This window comes from Panthera onca, chromosome C2, assembly GCF_046562875.1.
Source record: "Panthera onca isolate mPanOnc1 chromosome C2, mPanOnc1 haplotype 2, whole genome shotgun sequence".
Classification (NCBI taxonomy): domain Eukaryota; kingdom Metazoa; phylum Chordata; class Mammalia; order Carnivora; family Felidae; genus Panthera; species Panthera onca.
Genome location: NC_138347.1, coordinates 34,794,158 through 34,815,960, shown reverse-complemented (window position 1 = coordinate 34,815,960; position 21,803 = coordinate 34,794,158). Strand labels below are relative to the sequence as shown.

The window sequence follows — 21,803 nt, the reverse complement described above, 5'->3', positions numbered from 1 at the left end:
TCTTTTCCTTTGGCTGTTCTTAAGAGTTTTCCTTTTGTAACTGGTTTTAAGCAATTGTATTATGAAGTGTGTTGATGTGATTTTCTTTACTTTTTGTGCTTAAAGCTCATTTAGCTTCTTGGAATACGGGTGTTTAATTTTCATGACATTTGAAAAACATTGGCCAGTGTTTCTTTAGATTGTTTTGTTTGCCCCTTCTTTTTTCACTACTTTAGGGATCCAGTTACATATTTAAAAGGTTGCTTGAAGTTCTTCCAGAGCTCACTTGAGCTTTGCACTTGTTCTAAAATTATATTTTCTGTTTTAAATTTCGGACAGTGTCTATTGCTTTTTCTTCAGTACCCTTAATTTTCATTTAGACATTGTAGTTTTCATCTCTACAAGTCTGATGTGGGTCTTTTTCCTATCTTCAATATTTCTACTTAACTTTTTAGACACATGTATTCAAGGCATAATTACTGTGTTTATTCTTTGGGTCTGCTAATTCTAGCACTTATGTCAGTTTTAAATCAGGTTTGATTGATTGATTATTCTCAGTATGGATCATATCTTTCTGCTTCATTGCATGTCTTCAAATCTTTGGTTGGGTGACAGACCTTGTGGATTTTACTTTCTGAGTCTTCTTATGCCTATAAATATTCTTTATGTTTTTTTAAAGCAGTTTTATGTATTTGTTTATTTTAATTTGAGAGTGTGTGTGTGTATACAAGTAGGGGAGAGGGGCAGAGGGAGAGAGAGAATATTAAGCAGGCTCCACACTCAGCATGGAGCCTGATGTGGGGCTCAATCCCATGACCCTGGGATCATGACCTTAGATAAAATCAAGAGCCGGATGCTCAACTGACTGAGCTACCCAAGCACCCGTTCTTATAAATATTTCTTAAGCTTCATTCCTTTTTTTTTTTTTTTTGCACATAACATTAATGACATTTATTTAGTTTAGATAAAGACTTCAAACACAGAACACTGTTAGGCATTAATCATTAGGAACAACATAAAAGAGATGTGATGTAAGGCAAGTAAAATATAAGGATGAAATAGATAAACACAGTTTTTATTTTTCTACAGAATTTACTGCAAGTTACCATGCTATGAAAACAAAACCCACCCACTCTTAATATGTCAAATTTGTTTAGTAATTTAAAGAAAAATATATGACTCCCATCACACAGATAATTCTAAATCTACTTTGAAAATCAAATCATCAAGAAGTATCTGTCTGGAGAGACTATGGACCTACTATCACATTATAACAAAGATAAGGCTGTTATCTTCACAGAATATATGGATAATTAGTAATCAACAATTAACATAGTGAATGTTCTAATATTTGGGTAAATATTGGAAAACTATTTTTTAAAAAAACAAATTTGTGTGGACATTGTTTACTTTGCCAATGAGATTAGTTTGGAAAAGGGGTCTTGTTTAGTCTAGAAAATCTTGAGTTCAATATAGTTCTGGGCTAAACATATACTGAAGATCCTTTACAAGGACAAGTAGGCTTGGAAATCATGCAGTCTTATTTTGAATTAGCTTGCTTTAGTCCAAGGTATGGAATTAATTATCAAGTACCAGGAATTTCTGTAATACCCAATGCCAACTGGCTATAACATTCTACTTCCCATTATGATGATTCCTTGATTAGAGGTTGGTGTGAGGCATAAAGCATATTGTGAACTATAAAATAAATTGTACTCCAATGCTCGGATCTCTAAAGATAAATCTTGTTTTTCAATATAAGAAACTCACTAAATCAAATGAATGCTAATTAGAGCAAAAGTAGTATAAGTAAAACTGGGGCAGGAAACTTCTAATTACACAAGAAATACATGACTTAATCATTCTAAGAGATGAATCATTTTCCCAGTAGCTCCACTGCTATGGATGATATTTTCATGAGCCTGGGCCACCTTCTCCAATGAATACTGACTGAGAGCCTATTACAGGTTTCAACCAACCAATTTCCATTCCAGCTTGAAGGGCTGCTGCATATTGCCTAAATTCCTCCTTAGTTGATGAGTAGAGAGCAACCCCAATTATACCAGATTCCTTTGTCATGGTGTCCCGTGGGTTTATTTCAATAGGACCTCTGCTGCCAACAGCTATTACTCGCCCTCCATGTGACAGAAGATTCAAATCATTATTAAGATTTACATTGGCTAACATTTCAATGATCACATCAATTCCTTTTTCACCGACAGATTTCTTAATTTTATTAATATAATTACATTCTCTGTGGTTAAACACTTCATGGGCTCCATTTTGCAAAACGATGTTTTGTCCTTCCTCAGTACCAGCTGTGCCCAGAACCTTTAAACCACAAACTCTAGCAATCTGGCATACTGCCAGTCCAACTCCTCCACTAGCCCCATGAATCAGAACACTTTCTCCAGCTTTCACATGGGCACTGTGGAGCAGAGCTCAATAAGCAGTAAAATATGGGATACCGATGGCAGCTCCTTGTTTAAAGTCCAGTTTTTCTGGCAGTGGGTAAACAGTGAGATCTCCTGCAAGAGCATACTCGGCATAGCCCCCAGAGATGGTGCTGGTAGTGAAAACTCCATCACCTTTCTTGAAAGTAGATGTATGATCTCATACAGCTTCTATTACCCCAGCCACACCTGAACCAGGAGTATAGGTTGTAAGAGTGGTTTTATCCTGTGAGTACCAGAACAAATATATGTTTCCACTGGTTTACACCACGTGCATGGACCTTGATTAGAACCTGATAGTCTTTTGGAGTTGATACTGCCACATCCGACTGGAATTTCAGCCCTTCCGGTCCACCAAATTCAAAAACTCTAATTGCTCTCATCAATTTCAGTCCAGTTGCCATGGTGACCTGGTTCCAGAGAGGGGAAGCAAATTCTGCAAGGGCTCACTCAGATTCTACCTTAAGCTTCATTCTTGTATGCAGTAAGGTTACTTGGAAATAGATCCTTTATGGTCTTGCTTTTATGACTTGTTAGGTGGCTCCAAAAAAGTACCCAGTATAGGGCTAACTATCCCCCACTACTAAGACAAGACTCTTCTGAGTACCCTACCCAATGCTACATGAATTATGAGTTTTTCTGGTATGGCTGTATGGAACAGGTACTTTTCCTGGCCTGTGTCAATGTTGTGCACTATTTGCTTTAATCCTTTTGGATGCTTTTTACTACCTCTGGCAGTCTCCTCAAATACAATCACTGATCACTTCTCTGTGGAATATTCAGCAGGATCATTCTGCATGAGTCTGGGTTATTTTTCTGTGCAGGTCCCTCCTTTATGGTGTTGCCCTGTAAACTCTAGGCTGCTTTTTCTCTCTGGACTTCCACTTCCTCAGGCTAGGTTCTTCCTGTGTTCTTCTTCTCTGAACCATAACTTGGAAATCTCTCATGGCAGAAAGCCCCTACATTTGTAGGGGTCACCTCAGATGTTTTCTATTTCTCAGGGATTACTCTCTTCGGTTGCTTGATGCCCAGCACCTTGATTTTGATGTTGTTGTTGTTGTTTTACACAGGAGGGTAAATCTAGTACTTATTACTACATCTCATTTGAAGCTGAAGTCCCAGCTGAACTTAATAATAGAGATGGGCCATGGGAATATTAAGAAATCTATATATAGTTCTGCAGAAATTCCAGTTTATGGTAAAATATTGAATCAAAGTTTCTTTATACACATACATATGTATATCTTTTTAATTTAAACTACTTTACTCTAGGGGAGTATCAATTTCAATGAGCACCAAATTCAATTCTAAATACTGTTCACTTAAAAAGTAAGAAAAAAAAAGTTAAAAAGAAAGAAAGAAAAAAAGACCTGGATACTGCAAAAGTATCTGTTATTTAATAGGCAGTGATAACTTCATAGAAATGTGTACCTCAAATTTGGCCTCTACAATCTTTTTATTTTTTCTTAGTGTTTATTTATTTTTGAAAGAGGGAAAGAATGTGAGTGGAGGAGGGGCAGAGAGAGAGGGAGCCACAGAATCCAAACCAGGCTCCAGGCTCTGAGCTGTCAGCACAGAGCCTGACCCAGGGCTCAAACTCACAGACTGCAAGATTATGACCTGAGCTGAAGTCAGATGCTTAACCTACTGAGCCACCCAGGCCCCCCTTCAATCCTTTTATATTAGAACTATTCTTAGATCTTAAAGAATTTTCTAACCTCATCCCACTAAGGAAGAGTTTCAACTTTTATCTGTCAAACAGGTTTTAGATCAAAAGTATAAGTAGTAGAATATTGAGTCAGGTGAAATTATAAACTCTCTCATGAAATAATTTAATATGATTGGCCTAGAAATTGTTACTTTTCCACATGAAAGTTAATTTAGGAGGTGTTCATGAAGGGAAGTAATGCAAAGATATCTACAAGATTAATTATCTCTGAAAAAGTTCTCAAAAGATGTTTTGATATAGGTAAATTCACATGTAGATTATTAATTTTATGTAAAGACAGATGTTTGTTTAAAAAAATCCCTAGTATTAAATCTAATATCAAGTAACTAACTTTTGTTTCACTGTAATATCTTGGAACACTGTGAGTCTTTTCAAGTTTAAAAGGGATTACTACAACTGCTAATAAAAAAGAAAATCTTGGGGCGCCTGGGTGGCTCAGTCGGTTAAGCGTCCGACTTCGGCTCAGGTCATGATCTCTCAGCCTGTGAGATCGATCCCCTCGTCGGGCTCTGTGCTGACAGCTCAGAGCCTGGAGCCTGTTTCAGATTCTATGTCTCCCTGTCTCTAACCCTCCCCCGTTCATGCTCTGTCTCTCTCTGTCTCAAAAATAAATAAACGTTAAAAAAAAATTAAAAAAAAAAAGAAAATCTTGAAAATAGGATACATTTAACATTAGAAGAAAATAGATGGAAGCAAATAGTGGAAGAATTAAATTAGAAAGCAACTTCAAGGTATTCAATGCTTAAGTGACTCAATGTTATGAAAATTTTGTGTTAGAAAGAGGGGTTCTATTAAAATTGCCCTAAGAATCATACAGTGTAAGGAAAATGACTTCAAAATGAGAAAAATAAATTCTGAAAATCTAGGTCATTTATCTGAGATTTCTTATATTTCCTGAAGTTTTGTGCTTTAAACTTTTTGATACGTCACCTAGAGACAGTCACTTTTTTTCACTGAAGATCAAGTTATCAGCAAAGTACAAAATGGTAATTAAAATTTTCTAGTTCAGTACCAGGCACACATTGTTCTTTTAATGAATCAGATTATCTCAACTTTGTAAGGATTAATTAGGCACTTGTAGCAGTTCCTTTAAATTTCTCAGAACACTATGCCACTAGATAACTAAGCAGCAGTCTTGTAAACTCAGAGTTAATAGAGGCTCCAAAAATCCATTACACTTAATTCACTAGAGTCAGAATTTTTACTATGATGTTATTAAAACATTATTATATATTTTTATGTAATGTTAACTAAGGTTGTGTAAGCACTAAATATCATTGAATGAAAGGGGGAAAATTAATATTGCAGTATTTTTCTTTTAGAAAAAATAAAATTACAGAAAAATAAATAGGACAATAGTTTTTGAAACCTGTATGTATTTTCTCTCCAAAATTAACAAATGTTAAGATTTTAGAAATGTAGATATTATAGATTAAAGGGGAATTATTTTGGAATAATTTCTGATTTATGGAAAAATTGTAAAGACAGTATAAAGAGTTATCATATACCTTCATGAAAGTTTCTCAGTGCTAACATCTTATACAAACACATGTATTAAAATCAAGAAACTAACACTGGTACAATGCTATTAACTAACTTGTAGATTTTGTTAATATTTCACATTCTTAAATTCCATGATCCATTCCAGGGGATATCAGTTTAACTGTATGTATGTACATATATATGTGTGTATGAACTTCTAATTAATGTCAAACACAAATTTTTATATGTCAGAATTATATATTTTTTTCATTAATCTTTATTTTTAAGTTGAATTAAATTGACATACAATATCACATTAGTTTGAGGTGTAAAAGATAGTGATGATATTTTTATACATTATGAAATGATTATCATTATAGGTCTAGTTACTATCTGTTGCCACACCACATAAAGTTATTGCAAATTATTGACTATATTCTCTCTGCTGTACATTATATCCCTGTGACTTATTTATTTTATAACTAAGTTATTTTATAATTAGAAGTTTGTCCTTCTTAATCCCTTCACCTATTTTGTTCATGCCTCCACCGATCTCCCCTTTGGCAATCACTAGTTTATTTTCTGTATCTATGAATCTGTTTCTGTTTTGTTTTGCTGGTATATTTGTTTTGTTTTCTAGATTACACATATAAGCAAAATTATATGTTATTTGTCTTTCTCTAGGTTATTTCACTTAGCACAATAGCCTCTAAATCCAACCACATTTTCATAAGTGGCAAGATTTCATTCATTTTTATGGCTGAGTAATATACAATTGTATATATATATATATATATATATATATATATATATATATATATATACCACACATATATATACCACAATGTCTTTAGCCATTCATCTATCGATGGGCACACATTACTTCCATATCTTGGCTATTGTCAACAATGCTGCAGTGAACATAGGTGTATACATATCTTTTCAAACTAGTGTTTTCTTTTTCTTTTCTTTTTTTCAGATAAATACCCAGAAATGGAATTGCTGGATTGCTATACATTTTTGAGGAATCTCCATACTGTTTTCCATATTGGCTGTACCAATTTACATTCTCACAATAGTTCACAAGGGTTCCCTTTTATCCACATCCTCACCAATACCTATTATTTCTTATCTTTTTGATAACGGCCATTGTGACATGTGTGAGGTAGTATCTCATTTTGGTTTTGATTTGGGTTTCTCTGATGACTATCGATATGGAACATCTTTTCACATTCCTGTTGGCCATCTGTGTGTCTTTTTTGGAAAAATGTCTATTCAGGTCCTCTAATTGTTAATCAGGCTCATTATTGTTGTTGTTGCTGCTGCTGCTGTTTCTGTTATTGAGTTGTATGAATTCTTTTTATATTTTCAGTAACAACTCCTTATTAGATACATCATTTGCAAGTATCTTCTCCCATTCATTAGGTTGTCTTTTTTGTTTTGTTGATGGTTTCTGTCAATGTGTAAAGCTTTTCAGTTTGATGTAGTCCCATTTATTTGTGTTTTCTTTTTTTTTTCCTCTTGCCTGAGGAGGCATATCCAAAACAATGTTGACAGGACAAATGCCAAAGAATCTATTGCCTATGTTTCATCCTAGGATTTTTATAGTTTCAGGTCTTACATTAAGGTCTTTCACTAATCTATTATGAGTTTATTTTTGTACATGGTGTAAGAAAGTGGTCTAGTTTCAATCTTTGGCATGTAGCTGTCTAATTTTCCCAATATACTTTATTGAAGAGACTGTATTTTACCCTTTGTATGTTCTTGTCTCCTTTTTCATAGATTGGTTGATCATATAGCATGGGTTTATTTCTGGGCTCTTTATTCTGTTCCATTGATCTACATATCTGTTTTTGAGCAAGTACAATACTGTTTTTATTAATATAGCTTTGTAGTATAGTTTGAATCAAGAGAGCTGGGATACCACTTAACTTTCAGTCATCATGTATCCTTAGCCTTCTTCAGCTGGTGACAGTATCACAGTCTTTCCTTCCTCTTCACATCCTTCATATTTTTTTAATGTTTATTTATTTTTGAGAGAGACAGACAGAGAGCAAGAAGGGGAGGGGCAGAGACAGAGAGGGAGACACAGAATCTGAAGCAGGCTCCAGGTTCCTAGCTGTCGGCACAGAGACCAACATGAGGCTTGAACTCACAAACTGTGAGATCATGACCTGAGTTGAAGTCTGGCATTTAACCAACTGAGCCACCCAGGTGCCCTACATCCTTCATAATTTTTAAGAATATTGATCAGGTGCTTTGTAGACCATCGTTGATTCAGTTTTATCTGATATTTACTTATCAGAAATTCTAAAAAATTTTTGGAAGAATATCAGAAGTGAAATGTGCTTCTTATCAAACCCTATCAAGGGTTGTATCACAACATGTCTTATCACCAGTGGTGTCAATTTTTTTCACTTAAGGTGGAATCTGACAGGTTTCTCCACTGTAAATTTCCTGTTTTTCTCTTTTCATAGCCTATTATTTTGAAGCAAGTAATAAAGCCTAGCACACATTCCAGTGGAAGAAAATTAAGCTCCACCTCTTGGAAAGAGAATAAATTATTTAGAATTTTTCTGAAGGAAGCACTTTCCTTTCTCCCTCATTATTTTGTCAATAAATTATATATATTAGGATGTACGTGTGAATATTTACTTTGGTCTTTGAGTTATAAATACTATTACAGGCATAGCTCAGAGATATTGCAGGTTTAGTTCCTGCAATAAAGCAATATCACAATAAAGTGAGTCCACTGAATTTTTTGGTTTCCCAATGCATATGAAAGTTATGTTTACACTATGCTGTATTCTATTAGGTGTGCAATAGAATTATAGCTAAAAAAAAGTCTGTGACAATTCAAAAATACTTTATTGCTAAAATGTGTTAACCATCATGTGAATTTTCAGTAAGTTGTAGTCTTTTTACTGTTGGTGGGTCTTGCTTTGATATTGATGGTTACTGACTGATCAGGGTGGTGGTTACTTAAGGTTGGGGTGGCTGTGGCAGTTTCCTAATATAAGACAAATTTTGCAGCATTGACTCTTTTTTTCATGAACAATTTCTCTGTGGCATTGATGTTGTTTGATAGCATTTTCCCCACAATAGAATTTATTGTAAAATTGGAGTCAACCCTCAAACCCTGTTATTGCTATATCAACTAAGATTATTTAATATTCTAAATCCTTTGTTGTCATTTCAATAATCTTCAAATTATCTCACCAGGAGTAGATTACATTTGAAGAAACCACTTTCTCTGTTCATTTATGAGAAGCAATTCCTCTTCCGTTCAAGTTTTATCATAAGATTGCAGCAACTCAATCACATTTTCAGGCTCCACTTCTAATTCTAATTCTCTTGTCATTTCCACTACATCTGTGATTACCTCTTTTCACTGAAGACTTGAACCTTCAAAGTCATCCATGAAGATTGGCATCAATTTCTTTTAATGCTGACATTTTGACCTTTTCCATTGAGTCACAAATGCTCTTAATGGCATTTAGAATGGTGAATCCTTTCCCTAAAGTTTCCAATTGATTTTTCCCAGATCCATCAGAAGAATCATTATCTATGTCAGTGATAGCCTTATAAAAATGCACCTCTTAAATAGTAAGATTTGAAAGTCAAAATTACTCCTTAATCCATGGGTTGGAAGCATGAATAGATCTTATATTGGCAGGCATGAAATCAACATTAATCTCCTTGTACATCTCCATCAGAGCTCTTAGATGACCAGATGCATTGTAGATAAGGAGTAATATTTTGAGAGGAATAGTTTTCTTTTCTTTTCTTTTTTTTTTCTGAGCAATAGGTCTCAATAGTAGGCTTAAAATATTTAGTAAATCATGTCATAAAGAGATGTGCTGTCATCCAAGCTTTGTTTTTCCTTTTATACATCATAATCACAATAGACTTAGCATAATTCTTAAGAACCCTATGATTTTCACAATGATAAATGAGCATTGGCTTCAACTTCAAGTCACCAGCTGCATTTAGCTCCCTAACAAGGAAGTCAGCCTCTCCTTTGAAGATATGAAGCCAGGCATTGACTTCTCTCTAGCTATGAAAGACCTAGATGGCATCTTTTTCCACCAGAAGCATCTTTTTCAATACATTGAAAATCTATTGTTTACTGTAGCCACCTTCATTAATTATTGTACCTGGATCTTCTGGATGATTTGCTGCAGTTTCTATGTTAGCACTTGCTGCTTCACCTTGTACTTTGATGTTAAGGAAACAGGTCCTTTTCTTAAACTTCAGGAACCTGCCTCTGGTAGCTTCAAACTTTCCTTCTGCAGCTTTCCTCTGCAGCTCTTATAATGTTAAAGAAAGTTAGGACCTTGCTCTAGATTAGGATTTGGCTTATGGGAACACTGTGACTGGTTTGATCTATCCAGACCACTAAAACAGTCACCATATAAGCAATAGGCTATTTGTTTCACTTTCTTATCATTTGTGTGTTCACTGGGGTATCACTTTACATTTCCTCCAAGAATCTTTTCTTTGCATTCACAAATTGGCTATTTGGCACAAGATACCTAACTTTTGGCTTAGCTCAGCTTTTGACACACCTTCCCTACTATGCTTAACCATTTCAAGCTTTTGATTTAAAGTGAGAGACATGTGACTCTTCCTTTCAATTGAACACTTAGAGGCCATTTGTAGAACTATTAATTGGCCTAATTTCAATATTGTTGTGTCTCAAGAAATAAAGAGGCCTGAAGAGAGACAGACAGATAAGGAATGGCCAGTCAATGGAGAAAACAGAACACACACATTTATCTGTTAAGTTCACCATTTTATATGGGTGTGGTTCATGGCACCCTAAAACAATTATAATAGTAACATCAAAGACCATTGATCAAAGATCACCATAACAAATATATTAATCATAAAAAAAGTTTGAAATATTGTGAGAATTACCAAAATGTGACACAGAGCCACAAAGTGAGCAAATGCTGTTAGAAAAATGTTGCCAATAAACTAGCTTGATGCAGGATTGCCACAGACTTTCAGTCTGCAAAGAATGCAGTATCTGTGAAGTGTAATAAAGTGAAGTACAATAAAATGAGGTATGCTTATGCTACTAACAGTCCAATACTAATTATTTATTTTGCTGCTCAATGGATCCTGCTTTGACTATTTGAGAATCTTTCTGATTGGTTTGTGTCCTTTTATTGTTTAAAATTATTTTTTAAATGTATATATTTTTGAGAGAGAGAGAGAAAGAGAAAGAGCACAAGCAGGAGTGGGGCAGAGGGAGAGGGAGGGAAAGAATCTTAAGCGGCTCCATGCTCAGTGCAGAGCTTGATGCAGGGTTCAATTTCGTGAACCATGAGATCATGACTGTGAGAACTTGACCCAAGCCAAAATCAAGAATTTTGGCTTAATTGCTGATTAGATGCTTAATTGACTGAGCTTAATTAAGATCAATTAAGATGCTTAATTGACTGAGCCATCCAGGCACCCTGCTCCTTGGGCCCTTTTGACATGATCCCATAGTCTCCTCCTCCTCCTCCTCCACCACCTCGTCTTTCTTCTTTTTCTTCTCCTTTTTAACACTCCTTCTGGTCCTATTAAATTCTCTAGGTTTATCTTGGATTTTTTTCTATCCAGCCCTAGAATCAGCCATTTATCCAAGGACCCCTGGTTCTTTTTGTTGGAGAATGGTTTTCAGAATCTAAGATCTCGGTGCTGGGTATGCTTGTTGTTACTGTGATGTTATTGCTTTCATGTCCTCTCAGCAGTCAGAGCTAAGAAATATATGTGTAATACAAATCCATGTGTATACATGTTAAAAATATCTGTGTGTGTGTGTGTGTGTGTGTGTGTGTGTGTGTGTGTGTGTGTGTTTGAGGGGGTAGGTGAGTTCATTTCACTATCTCTGACTTTAACTTCAGAACCACAGGGTTTATTCTCCCCTTCCCCCATTGCTTATTTGTAACTTCTATCTCTGACAGAATGAAATCCGGCTCCCATTATCTACAATTTATTTACTTATTTGCTCAACAAATTGCAGTATGCATGCAGTGTAGCTTTAGAATACTTAGTCCATACTGCTGTGAAAAATAAATTTATCAACTAGAATATAGTGTTTATGTACAATTCTTTTTGTTTTTAGCCTTCAAGAATCTAGTCAAAACAGTATTTTCTGAATTTGATTTAGGTTAGCTTCCTTTTTTCTCCAATAGTGTAGTTTTAAAGGTATTCTCTTGAGTAAAAACACAGTATAGGCAATATGGGATTTAGAAATGTAATATTGCAAAAGTTCATTTTTAAGATGATTGTCATCAATTTTAACAGAAGCAGTATTCTAAAGCATTACAATCCATTATAATTATAACTCACTCACTCACCTCAAAATTATCAGAGCTCTTTGTCTTTTAAGTGGGGGCAATTACAGCATTGCACTAAATCCTATTGGAGTGAAGGCAGAGTTGGGTAAGATTACCTGCCCTGACTTTCATTAGACACAGCCACAATAGCACAACTCTGCCTCCTCCCGTCTGAATTAACTGAGTTACCTTGGTCTGCTACCCTTCTTGTCATGGTCTTGATATTGTTTTAATGTCATATCTTCCCAATGACAAGTTTTATTATATCTATATTATAGAAAATGAAACAGTTTCTAAAAGTGACTTGCCCAAGGTCATATGGCTCATAAATGATAGAACTGAGACCAGAATTTGGTTGTATTCAAAGTCCAAAGTGTGAAAAATTAACATATGAGTGTTAGAATTTCATGTCCTGAAGAATACAGCATGGTTGGGTTTGTAGTAAAGCACCCAGATTATTTTGTATAGTAAATGGACATTTTTATAGTTTTTTGAGTCATCCATTGCCTATTTCTTTATTGTCAGTTGGCTCAACCTATGCAACTTTGAAGACATTTCTACCTAAAAAAAAATAACAGGGTCCTATTTTAGTCAATTTTCTCATACTTCACAGTTTGTCTTTTGTCTCTAAATAATTCGGCATGGTTATTTTACAATGCAGTTTCAATAGATTGGCTCTACTTGAATAATTTAGCTTTGACTTTGAATATGTAAAATAAGTATAATTTCATTAAAATGTTCCAAGTCAGTTCCAATTCCTATTCTGTTTTTGTTCTGTTTTGTTTACAGAGAATTTGGGAGTGTCTAGTATGTACCCATTGGGGCATTTGCACAGATAAAGGATTTTCTGAGAATGGTTCTGGTTGTATATAGCACAAGGCTAATCAAAGGAAAGTTTTTTTTCTTGTTTTTCCCCTGTAATCAGTCATGGATTGAAAGCTTCATACAATACAACTAGAATATTTTTCTAAAGAAATAAAAAAAAAATTAAATACCAAATATAAAGCCCAATTTCTTATGATTATATTTTTCAAGCTGATATTGAACTTTCTAAACATGTTTTCCCGATTTCTGTATTTTTTGTTTGTGGATAGGTCACAAACATTTGTTTACCAGCATTGATGTATGGAACATATTGGTCTCTGATCAGAGGCTTCCTTTTGAAAAGTGTGACTCAGTGTTAGTGTCCATCACATTCCAAGTCAGGTTTCAGTGACGTAATATTTATTCCCCCTGTATGTGTGAACTATCTTCAAGATCTTAACGCTTTCTTACTTTTGTACTAATCTAGGTTATTGGAGAGCATTGTATATGAAAAACATTACTTTTCTTTGCTATAGTATTGCTTGTGCAGAAATATGTTACCATTTATTAAGTGATTATTATATGCTATGTCCAGTTTTAAATATCTTATATGTATTAAGTCATTTAATCCTTTCAATATGAAAGCAAATACTATTATCATTCCCACCCTGTAGAAATGGAAACTGAAGCACAGAGATTGACTTCCCATGATCACATATTAGTGAGCAGGAGAGTTGAGATCCAAACTCAGGCAGCTTAGCTCTTAAGCCTGTGTCCTTGTCTTATCATACTGTTGTCCACAAAAAATCTGGGAAGGCCTTCGTATTTATCTAAAATTGGTTTCCAAGTATATGGTTCAAAATGTTTCTCAATTCCTAGCACTTATGGAGGCATTTCTAACTAGAAGGCACTATTTTGAGCTTATAGAATTGTTTTTTTTTTTTTTTAATTTATTGTTTATTTATTTGAGAGAGAGAGAGAGAGAGAGAGAGAGAGAGAGAGAGAAGGGGAGGGGCAAAGAGAGAAGGAGACACAGAATCTGAAGCAGGCTCCAGGCTCTGAGCTGTCAGCACAGAGCCTGATGCAGGGCTCCAACTCAGGAACTGCAAGATCATGACCTGAGCCGAAGGTGGACACTTAACTGACTGAGCCACCCAGGTGCTCCAAAGGTTATAGAATTATAAACACTTGATAACTTTCCCATTTTGCTTTTGCTACTAGGCACTTGGGAACTAAGGTCTGAACTCAAATATCATAGATTTTCTCTATTCTTTTTGTTTTTGCTTTTTCCAAGTATTGTTTTACTTATTGCAAGTATTTTTATTAGCCACCTTGAATTCCTTTGTTGAATAGGTGGTATATAAATAAGCCAATTAATGTCCTAAAGCAGTTCTTCTCTCATGTGATTTAAATAACAAAAATATATTCTCTAATGGTTTTGGAGATGGGTAGTCTGAAATCAAGTTGTCAGCAAGGCCACATTTCCTCTGGAGGCTCTAGGGGAGAATCTATTTTTTTGCCTCTTTCAGCTTCTGGAGCCTACTGACCTTTGACTTGTGTCTGTGTCACTCCAATCTCTGCCCTCATGGCCACTTACCTCTTCTGCTTGTGTCTACTCTGCAGATCTCTTCCAAGGACACTGTCATTGGATTTAAGAACCAGATAATGTAGATAATCCAGGATGATCTCCTCATCTCAAGATCCTTAGCTTAATTATGTCTGCAGAGACCCTTTTCCCAAATAATTTAACTTTCACAGGTTCTGGGGATTAGGACCTGGGCGTATATTTTGGGGAGCCACGATTCAAGGCACCATAATAAGTAATGATAGCTGCATGAGGGTGTAATCCATGGGCTTTTGTGATTTAAATTTTATATGTAAAAAGACTTTTTATTTTTTGCCTATTTCCTAGCTCTTTGTTTTACTGTGGACTAGTTAGGTTTTCCAGGGACCTGGGTTTCATTCAGGTAAAGTGGCAAGATGCACAGTGTTTTAAATTTTGTCTAATTTTGGTCTTAAAGTCTTTAAAAAAAAAACTCTTCTACATATTTGTCTTCATATTCATCTTTCTGAGAGGCAGGATAAAATAATTCTTAAAATTATAGACTGCAAAAGGTATATCTGGATTCAGATCCTGTTTGACTACAGACTGTAAAAGCTGTATTTGAATTCAAATCCTGAGTCTTACTAGCTGCATTACCTTAAACAATTTTCTTCATCTCTAAGTACCTTCATCATAGGGTTAACTAAGGGTTTTACACACACATACCACCACCACCACCACCATATAATGGTTAAAAGTGTCTAGACTGTGGAAAGCAGTGTGTTATTATTATTAGTTATTATTGTAAAGAACCACTATAGTCTTCTTTCAGAATAAGTCCAGTATGATGAACTCAGGTATCTGATCCTTTCTTACAAGATTTTATGCCTAAAAGGTTTGCAAAATTTTCAAATAAGGAACAATTGAGAAGTACTGAAAATTCCAAATATATAAAATAATCACTAGAGATATAATATAAAGGCCTAAAGGAAGCCTATAACTTGAGTGAAATAAAAACTGCCATTTTGCTTGGGTAAGTCTGAGACCAAGGAAAATTGTTTAGGTTTTTTTTTTTTAATATATACATATATATTATGTATGTATATATGTATATATCTATGTATACATTACTTTTAAGAGACAGAGAGACAGAGCACGGGCAGGGGAGGGGTAGAGAGAGAGAGGGAGACATAGAACCTGAAGCAGGCTCCAGGCTCTGTGATGACAGCATAGAGCCCAACCCAGGGCTTTAACCCAGGGCTCAAACTCATGAAGCATGGGATCATGACCTGAGCTGAAAGTCAGACATTCAACTGATTGAGCCACCCAGGTGCCCCTGTTTAAGTTCTAATGGAGGGGACCAGATACTTAGGGGATGTGTCACAAAAGTTAGAGCCTTTCACTTTTAGGACACTGATTCTCACCCAACTTATAAGGACAAAACCACAAAAGTAATTGAAAATCATTATCATCTAAAAACTATTACCTACTGCCCTTGAAAAAAAGTTGTTTGCCTAACTCTGATTTTCAGGCAGTGACAACCAGCATCACATTGAACACTCACCATTTGGCAGTCTAAATAGAGAGGTTAGATGGTGAACGAGTCTGAAGACAAAATGACAATCTGTTCCTCCAGGGTCCTCTGAAAGGCTTCACAAGGTGGGAGAGGGGCAGTTTAGCTGGCTACTGCCTCTGCAGAATTTAATCCAGAAATAAGTGCATATTAGTTTGGAGACTGGGATACCAAAACTTGCTAGCTATTATATACACTGTAAGGAGATTCTTACAGTCTTACGGAAAAGAAAGTTTTAAACTAGCTTTATGGAGTGCAGTTTACACCATAAAATTCACCTGTTTTAAGTGTATACTTTAATGATTTTTGGGTAAACTTATAGAATTATGTAACCTTTGCCTCATCCAGTTTTAGAACATTTTAATGGATAAATTTAAAGGAATATATATCTAATTAGGCACTGCAGTGGTATCCTAATAGTCTCTCTGCTTCCATTCTTGTTATCCCTGTAATCCATTTTCCATAGAGAAAATATTTTTCTAATGTAAATCAAATTAAATCAGTTTTCTGCTCAAAACCCTTCAACAGCATCCTATCATACTTAAATTAGAGGCCCTATATGATCAAACAGCTGTCTAGCTCTCACACCTTACTTCTTGGTATTCTTCTCACTATGTAACAGGTACACTAGAATTGTCTCTTTCTGTGACTAAAGTCATTCCCCATTGCACAAACTCTTTACTGGCAATGTTCTTTGTCTCATGGCTTCTTCCCCGTCATTACACACTTCAGCTTCAATGTCAGTTCTGAATGGCCCTCCTTTACCATGAGAACTAAAGCAGACATTATTGCTTAACTTTAATTCTCTACAGTGCATTTATTATTATTGGGCATTTTGGGCTTTGAGAAGTATTTCTTATATGTTAATTGACAAGCACACAACACTCCACCTCGTGTGAGCTTTATGACAACTGGAACTCGTCTTGTTTACAATTTAATCCCAGCACCCAGGAAACTGAACGGGTTGACACATGGGACTTCATTAAATACTTGTTCAATAGTGAGTAAGAGAGAATAGGTATCTGCTCTCTTGGAGTTTACATTCTAAAGGGGGAGACCAATACATAAAAGAGAAAAAGAAACACCTAAGTTTTGTTAATTGTTGTGTAGGAGAGAACATGCTCTAACAGACACTGAAGTTTTAGTGGAAGCAGAGGCTTAAGATGAGTGGACATTTATGCTGAGATCTCAAGAATGCTGGGAAGAAATCAGTTATGTTTGGCTGAGTCATGAAGAGAATTCCCAACAGAGAGAAGGACAAATAAAAAGTCTCAGAGGCTACAAAGTGCTGAGTGAGTCCCAGGAAAGTCAGTATTTCTACAGAATAGTAAAGCCAGAAAAGATGAGAAAAGATGATGAGAAAAGTGGTGGAAAGATAGGGACCAGATTAAAAAGCCTAGTTAGGGAATGGTAAGAAGTTTATGTTTAACTCGGAGTGAATCAGCATGTCGTTTAAGTTGTTTGATTTATTCTTGTGTAGAGCCTTACAACTCAAACCTCACCCCCAGTCGGGAACAGCAGCATCACCTCTGAGCTTGAAACAACTGCAGAATCTGAGGCACCACCCAGAACTGAATGAGACTAAGTGCTGTTAACAACATCCCCAGGCGATTCATATGCACATTTAACGCTTGACAAACACTAGTGAATGGATTAGAAGGGACAAAAAATGGAAGAGATGTGGGTTACATGGAAGAAATGGGTCAGATGTGTTAGTCCAAAGGAGAGGCTGCTCCTGTTAAGAGTGACCGAACAAAGGATGAGAAGACTGCGTTAGGGTATATTTTGGAGATAGTTGGCTTAGGTCTTCTGGCCAGCTAAATGGAAATTTCAGTAGGCAGATAGTGATATTAACCTGGATTTCTGAGAAAAGGTTAGGATTGGAGATACAGATTTGTGCATCTATTGGGTGTCCTGCTTCTGAGTTTATAGTGTCGTTTTACAGCGTTTTCTATTTTACTAACATTTGCATGTTGCCGTCTTCATGGAAAATTAAGACATGCCTTTCCAAAGGTTGTCAGATTCCTCACTCTTTCACTCTGAGGTCCTCGGTTGCTAGATATCTCTCATTAAGTCTGTTATTAATGCCTGCACAAAAAATGTTTTGAATGTTTTAAAATTCAAGGCCAGTGATGATCCACACTCTTCCTTCTCCATAGTCCTTAGGATTCTCCACACCCAAATGTTAACTGGGAAAGAGATCCTCCAGTCTCTCCAGTTCCTAGGTTCAAAGCAGTTTGAAAACTGCTGGGTTGGTGGGTCCAATTCTCTGGATGTACATAAAATTGTGTTCTCAAAACAGAATCGTTGACAAGCCAGTTAACGGGTATGGAGAAACAGAAGTTCCCACTGGGGAAGTTTACATAGGGTCCCCCATTCTTAAGCCAAGAGGAAAAGAGATTTCTTGCACAAGCACTTCACCAATAAGGGGTACAGCTGAAGTCCAATTTAACGTTTTTCTCTAGAATACTATTTGTCTCATCAAGGATAGTTCAACCGTTGAGAAACGTTTGTTGCAATTATGAACAAAGACAAAAAGGTCTTTTTTTTTTTTTTTTTTTCTTTCTCCTTTCTTTTCTGTTTGTTTTTGAGGTATGGGAAATGGGCAAAGTTCTTGACATGGTTTCAATTCTCAGCCATTGGCAACCCAGAGAATAGTCCCAGCACATCACAGTATTCGTGGGATGATTCCAGGATCGGGACTTTTTTGGTTAATTCATGAGACTGGAAAAATCTACAGGCGTTCTGGTTAGGCAGTGGTGTGAACATCCTCCCAGGTATTACTATGTCCACACTGACTGTTCCGTTTTCTTACTGATTTTTTTTTTTTTTTTTGTCTGCAATACCGCCCTAACAAGAAATTCTCAGAACTTTGAGAAGGTCGCCTTCAAGAAAAGCACGCATCATATTTGAAAAGGATGCCGCCAGTGGGAGTTGCTTAAAGGAAGAAAAGCTGAGGGCTAACTCTGGAGCCAAATACCGGTGAGGTTAGGGAGGGCAAGGCAGAGCTACCTCGGCTCGGGACCCGCCTGCCAGGATGGCCTCAGTCCCGCGGGGGGGAAAAAGGCTGGGGAGGAAAGGGCAGGTCTCTGCGGTCTTCAGGTGCTAGCCGCGGGAGCGGGCGGAGGTCCCTCGGCACCTCATCGCCACCCCCCACCCCGCCCCCGGCTCCGGACGAGAGTCCGGGAATCGCCACGGGTCCCGCTCCGCCCCGCCGGGCGGGGGGTGGGGGGGGGGGGAGGGAGGGGAGGCAGGCGGCCGTTCTCTCCGGCTATAAAGGTCCCCGGGACTCCGAAGCTCGCCTCAGCTTCCTCCGACTCCGCCTTCGCCGCCTTCCTCCCAACTAGAGCTCCAGTTCCCGCTCAGGTTCCAATCGACCCACTCGGGCTCGGCTACTCGGGCTGCAGCAGAAGATGGCGGCTCCGGTGGCTCGGGGCGAGTGCTCCGAGGCGGCGCTGGCTGCAGCCCTGGCGGATGTGCCGGAACTAGCCCGACTTCTGGAGCTCGACCCGTACCTGAAGCCCTTCGCCCTGGACTTCCAGCGCAGGTACCGCCTGATACCGCTCAGGGCTCTCCCCCTCCCCCCCCTCTCTCCTCAGAGTGGGACTGGCTGCCTTCCCAGCGCGGGCTCCGGGGTCGAACCGCCCCTCGGCTGGGTGCGTGCAGGTCCCGCCCCCTTCCGGGCCCGCCTCTCAGCCCCGCCCCGCCCTGCGCTGGCCCGCCCCCGACCTTGGAGAGTAGCCACTTTGTAGGGTGGGCGTCGGGGTGACTTCGCTGGGTCCTGTGTCTTCCAGAGTGGTGGGTTGATGACAACTCTGGTCCCCGGACTAGACGTAGAAGCGCGGAATAAACTTGCCTCATCCCTTCTCCTTTCCTTTCGATCAGCGGGTGTGCGCCATTGAGTACGTGCTTTGGCTCCCAGCAGTGATTTCCTCAGGTGCGGATACTGAGGGAGGCAAAGCCACTGCAGGTTTTGTGACCTTTCCATTCAACAGAGTTGTACTGTGAATTAGCGTGTGCATAACACTCGGCGTGTGTAATCGTGCGTTTACAGTTTCGTTTATTTCATTGCAAATATTGTGATTTTATATCCACGATTCTCTCAGGCAGCTCTTGCTCCTTGTTAATATTTCCTTTCAGAGAAGATGAAACGTTACCTTGGCCACTTTATTTACCCTCCGTGGGCCCACATTGAAGAGGAAACTTACAGCGACATTTGTCAGCAAAGTTTGCCCGTGTTTGGCATTGCCACCCCGAAGAGGGACAAAGGCCAGGAGAGCCAAACTTCTGGAGGCCCGTTTAGGGGCTTTAGCTTCAGTTTGTCTCCTAACATCCTACAGTACATTGGTTTAGCACAATTGAGTTGCCGGGATAATAATTCTAGTAGGCAGCTCAACTTCGAAGGTATAGTTTGTAAGATTGAAATAGTTGTCATACTAGTTATAGTAGTTTCATTTGTGAGATAAGCACATTGTGATTTATGGTTTCAGCCCTTTTAGCCGAGAGACTCCAGGGCAAAAACTACCATGGCAACAGAATACGCATGGACAAATTTTCAAGTAATAGAAAACAGCCATTTAGTTATGGCCAAGAAGCAGTGTTGGAGGCAATGAAACAGGTTTTATTTGGAATTTGGAAAAAAAAAACCAAAAAACACTTAGGTTCATGACTTGGCATTGTCACCTACTACCTGCATTCAATCCAGCAACTGTTTCTTAAGGAGTCCCCATGAACGAAAAATAAGAGATGCCAAGTTCAATACAACATCTCATTCCAGAGCTTGTATACCCTAAAGAATGAGCCCTCCTCAAAGTAGTCACCTTGAGCTGTCGCTCAGTTGATCAGATGATTGGAACCTTATGCAGCCTTGTGAAATTGCTTTCAGTATTTACAGTTTATACTTTCAAAGTCACTGAGTGCATCATCTTCATAGTTCAAACTTGAATTTGATTTAGAAATAGTCAAATTTTAGAGCAAAGAGATGGTGGTCAGACTTTTTTGATGTGTTTATTGATGATGATACTTAATTTATTTGTATGCTTTGTAAATGGCACTTAAGACCTTTCTAGGAGAGAGTTGTGGGAATGTTTTGTTTTTGTTCCCCCACCTCCTTTAAAAAAAAAAAAAATGATCACAGCAGACAAACATCCTTTGTCATGTAATTGACTTCAACTCCATTGGGACTGAAGCAGTTATGATGCTCTTTCATGGTTTGTCAAAACTAATGAGAGAGACAAAGGCCACAATAAAGAAAAGTGGGGGCAAACCACTATTCTTGGTGAAAAGGCTGGTCCACTGGGCCCTTGTGCCTCACTCTGACCTGGATTCTACTTCTGGTCTTGGTTTGGAGTAATTGCCATTTTCCAGCACACATGTTCCATTTAGGCATATCAAATAGTCATTTGGCATTTGGCAGTAGTAACTTTTACTGCTAACATTTGAAGAATAAAACATCCTTCCCTCATGAAGTTTGCTTCTAGTTACTTTATTCTCTGTTTATTTCTAATAACCCACTGGCGCATTTTGTCTTTGGCCTAACACAAATATACAAGCAGTCAAACATTCAAGTGCAAAGTAGAACTTACTGAGGAGTGCAGAAAATTTAGGGTACAAACAACAGTGTTTAGGAATGGTGATGGGGGAGTCAGTTTCTTTTCATTGATGGGCTGTCTCATCCTTTCTCAACCAAAGTATCTTCATCAGAAATTCTGTTATGTACATTTGTTGTTCTTGTTTACCTTTTCTGTAACTGTAAGAATGTTGGATCCAGTGTGAGGATTAGTGAATTACTCTGTTACATGAAATAAAAATTAGTTCATTAGTGTGTGAGATAGCCCCTATAATGTCTCATTGATTACCTCCTAAGATGGGATTTTCCTCTTGGCTTTCCTGCTTTTTTCACCTGTCA

General features: G+C 37.5%; 1 protein-coding gene, 1 long non-coding RNA gene and 1 pseudogene across 2 annotated transcripts in view; 1 reads left to right on the top strand and 2 right to left on the bottom strand.

The window, feature by feature from the left end:
* Positions 1-19,065, bottom strand: part of LOC132683851 (uncharacterized) — a 177,187-nt gene extending 158,122 nt beyond the window's left edge. Inside the window, exons 1-2 of the long non-coding RNA XR_013557859.2 lie at positions 17,860-19,065; positions 15,887-16,014 (exon numbers count right to left, since the gene is read on the bottom strand). This is a non-coding gene — a long non-coding RNA (uncharacterized LOC132683851). The remainder of the gene's footprint in view (positions 1-15,886; positions 16,015-17,859) is intronic.
* Positions 1,816-2,947, bottom strand: LOC132683847 (zeta-crystallin pseudogene; annotated as a pseudogene).
* A 122-nt stretch (positions 19,066-19,187) lies between the features above and the next one.
* The window catches only part of GBE1 (1,4-alpha-glucan branching enzyme 1), a 267,734-nt gene continuing 265,118 nt past the window's right edge, over positions 19,188-21,803 (top strand). Inside the window, exon 1 of the mRNA XM_078452902.2 lies at positions 19,188-19,442. Coding sequence (XP_078309028.1) covers positions 19,309-19,442 — 134 coding nt within the window. The 5' untranslated portion in view covers positions 19,188-19,308. The remainder of the gene's footprint in view (positions 19,443-21,803) is intronic.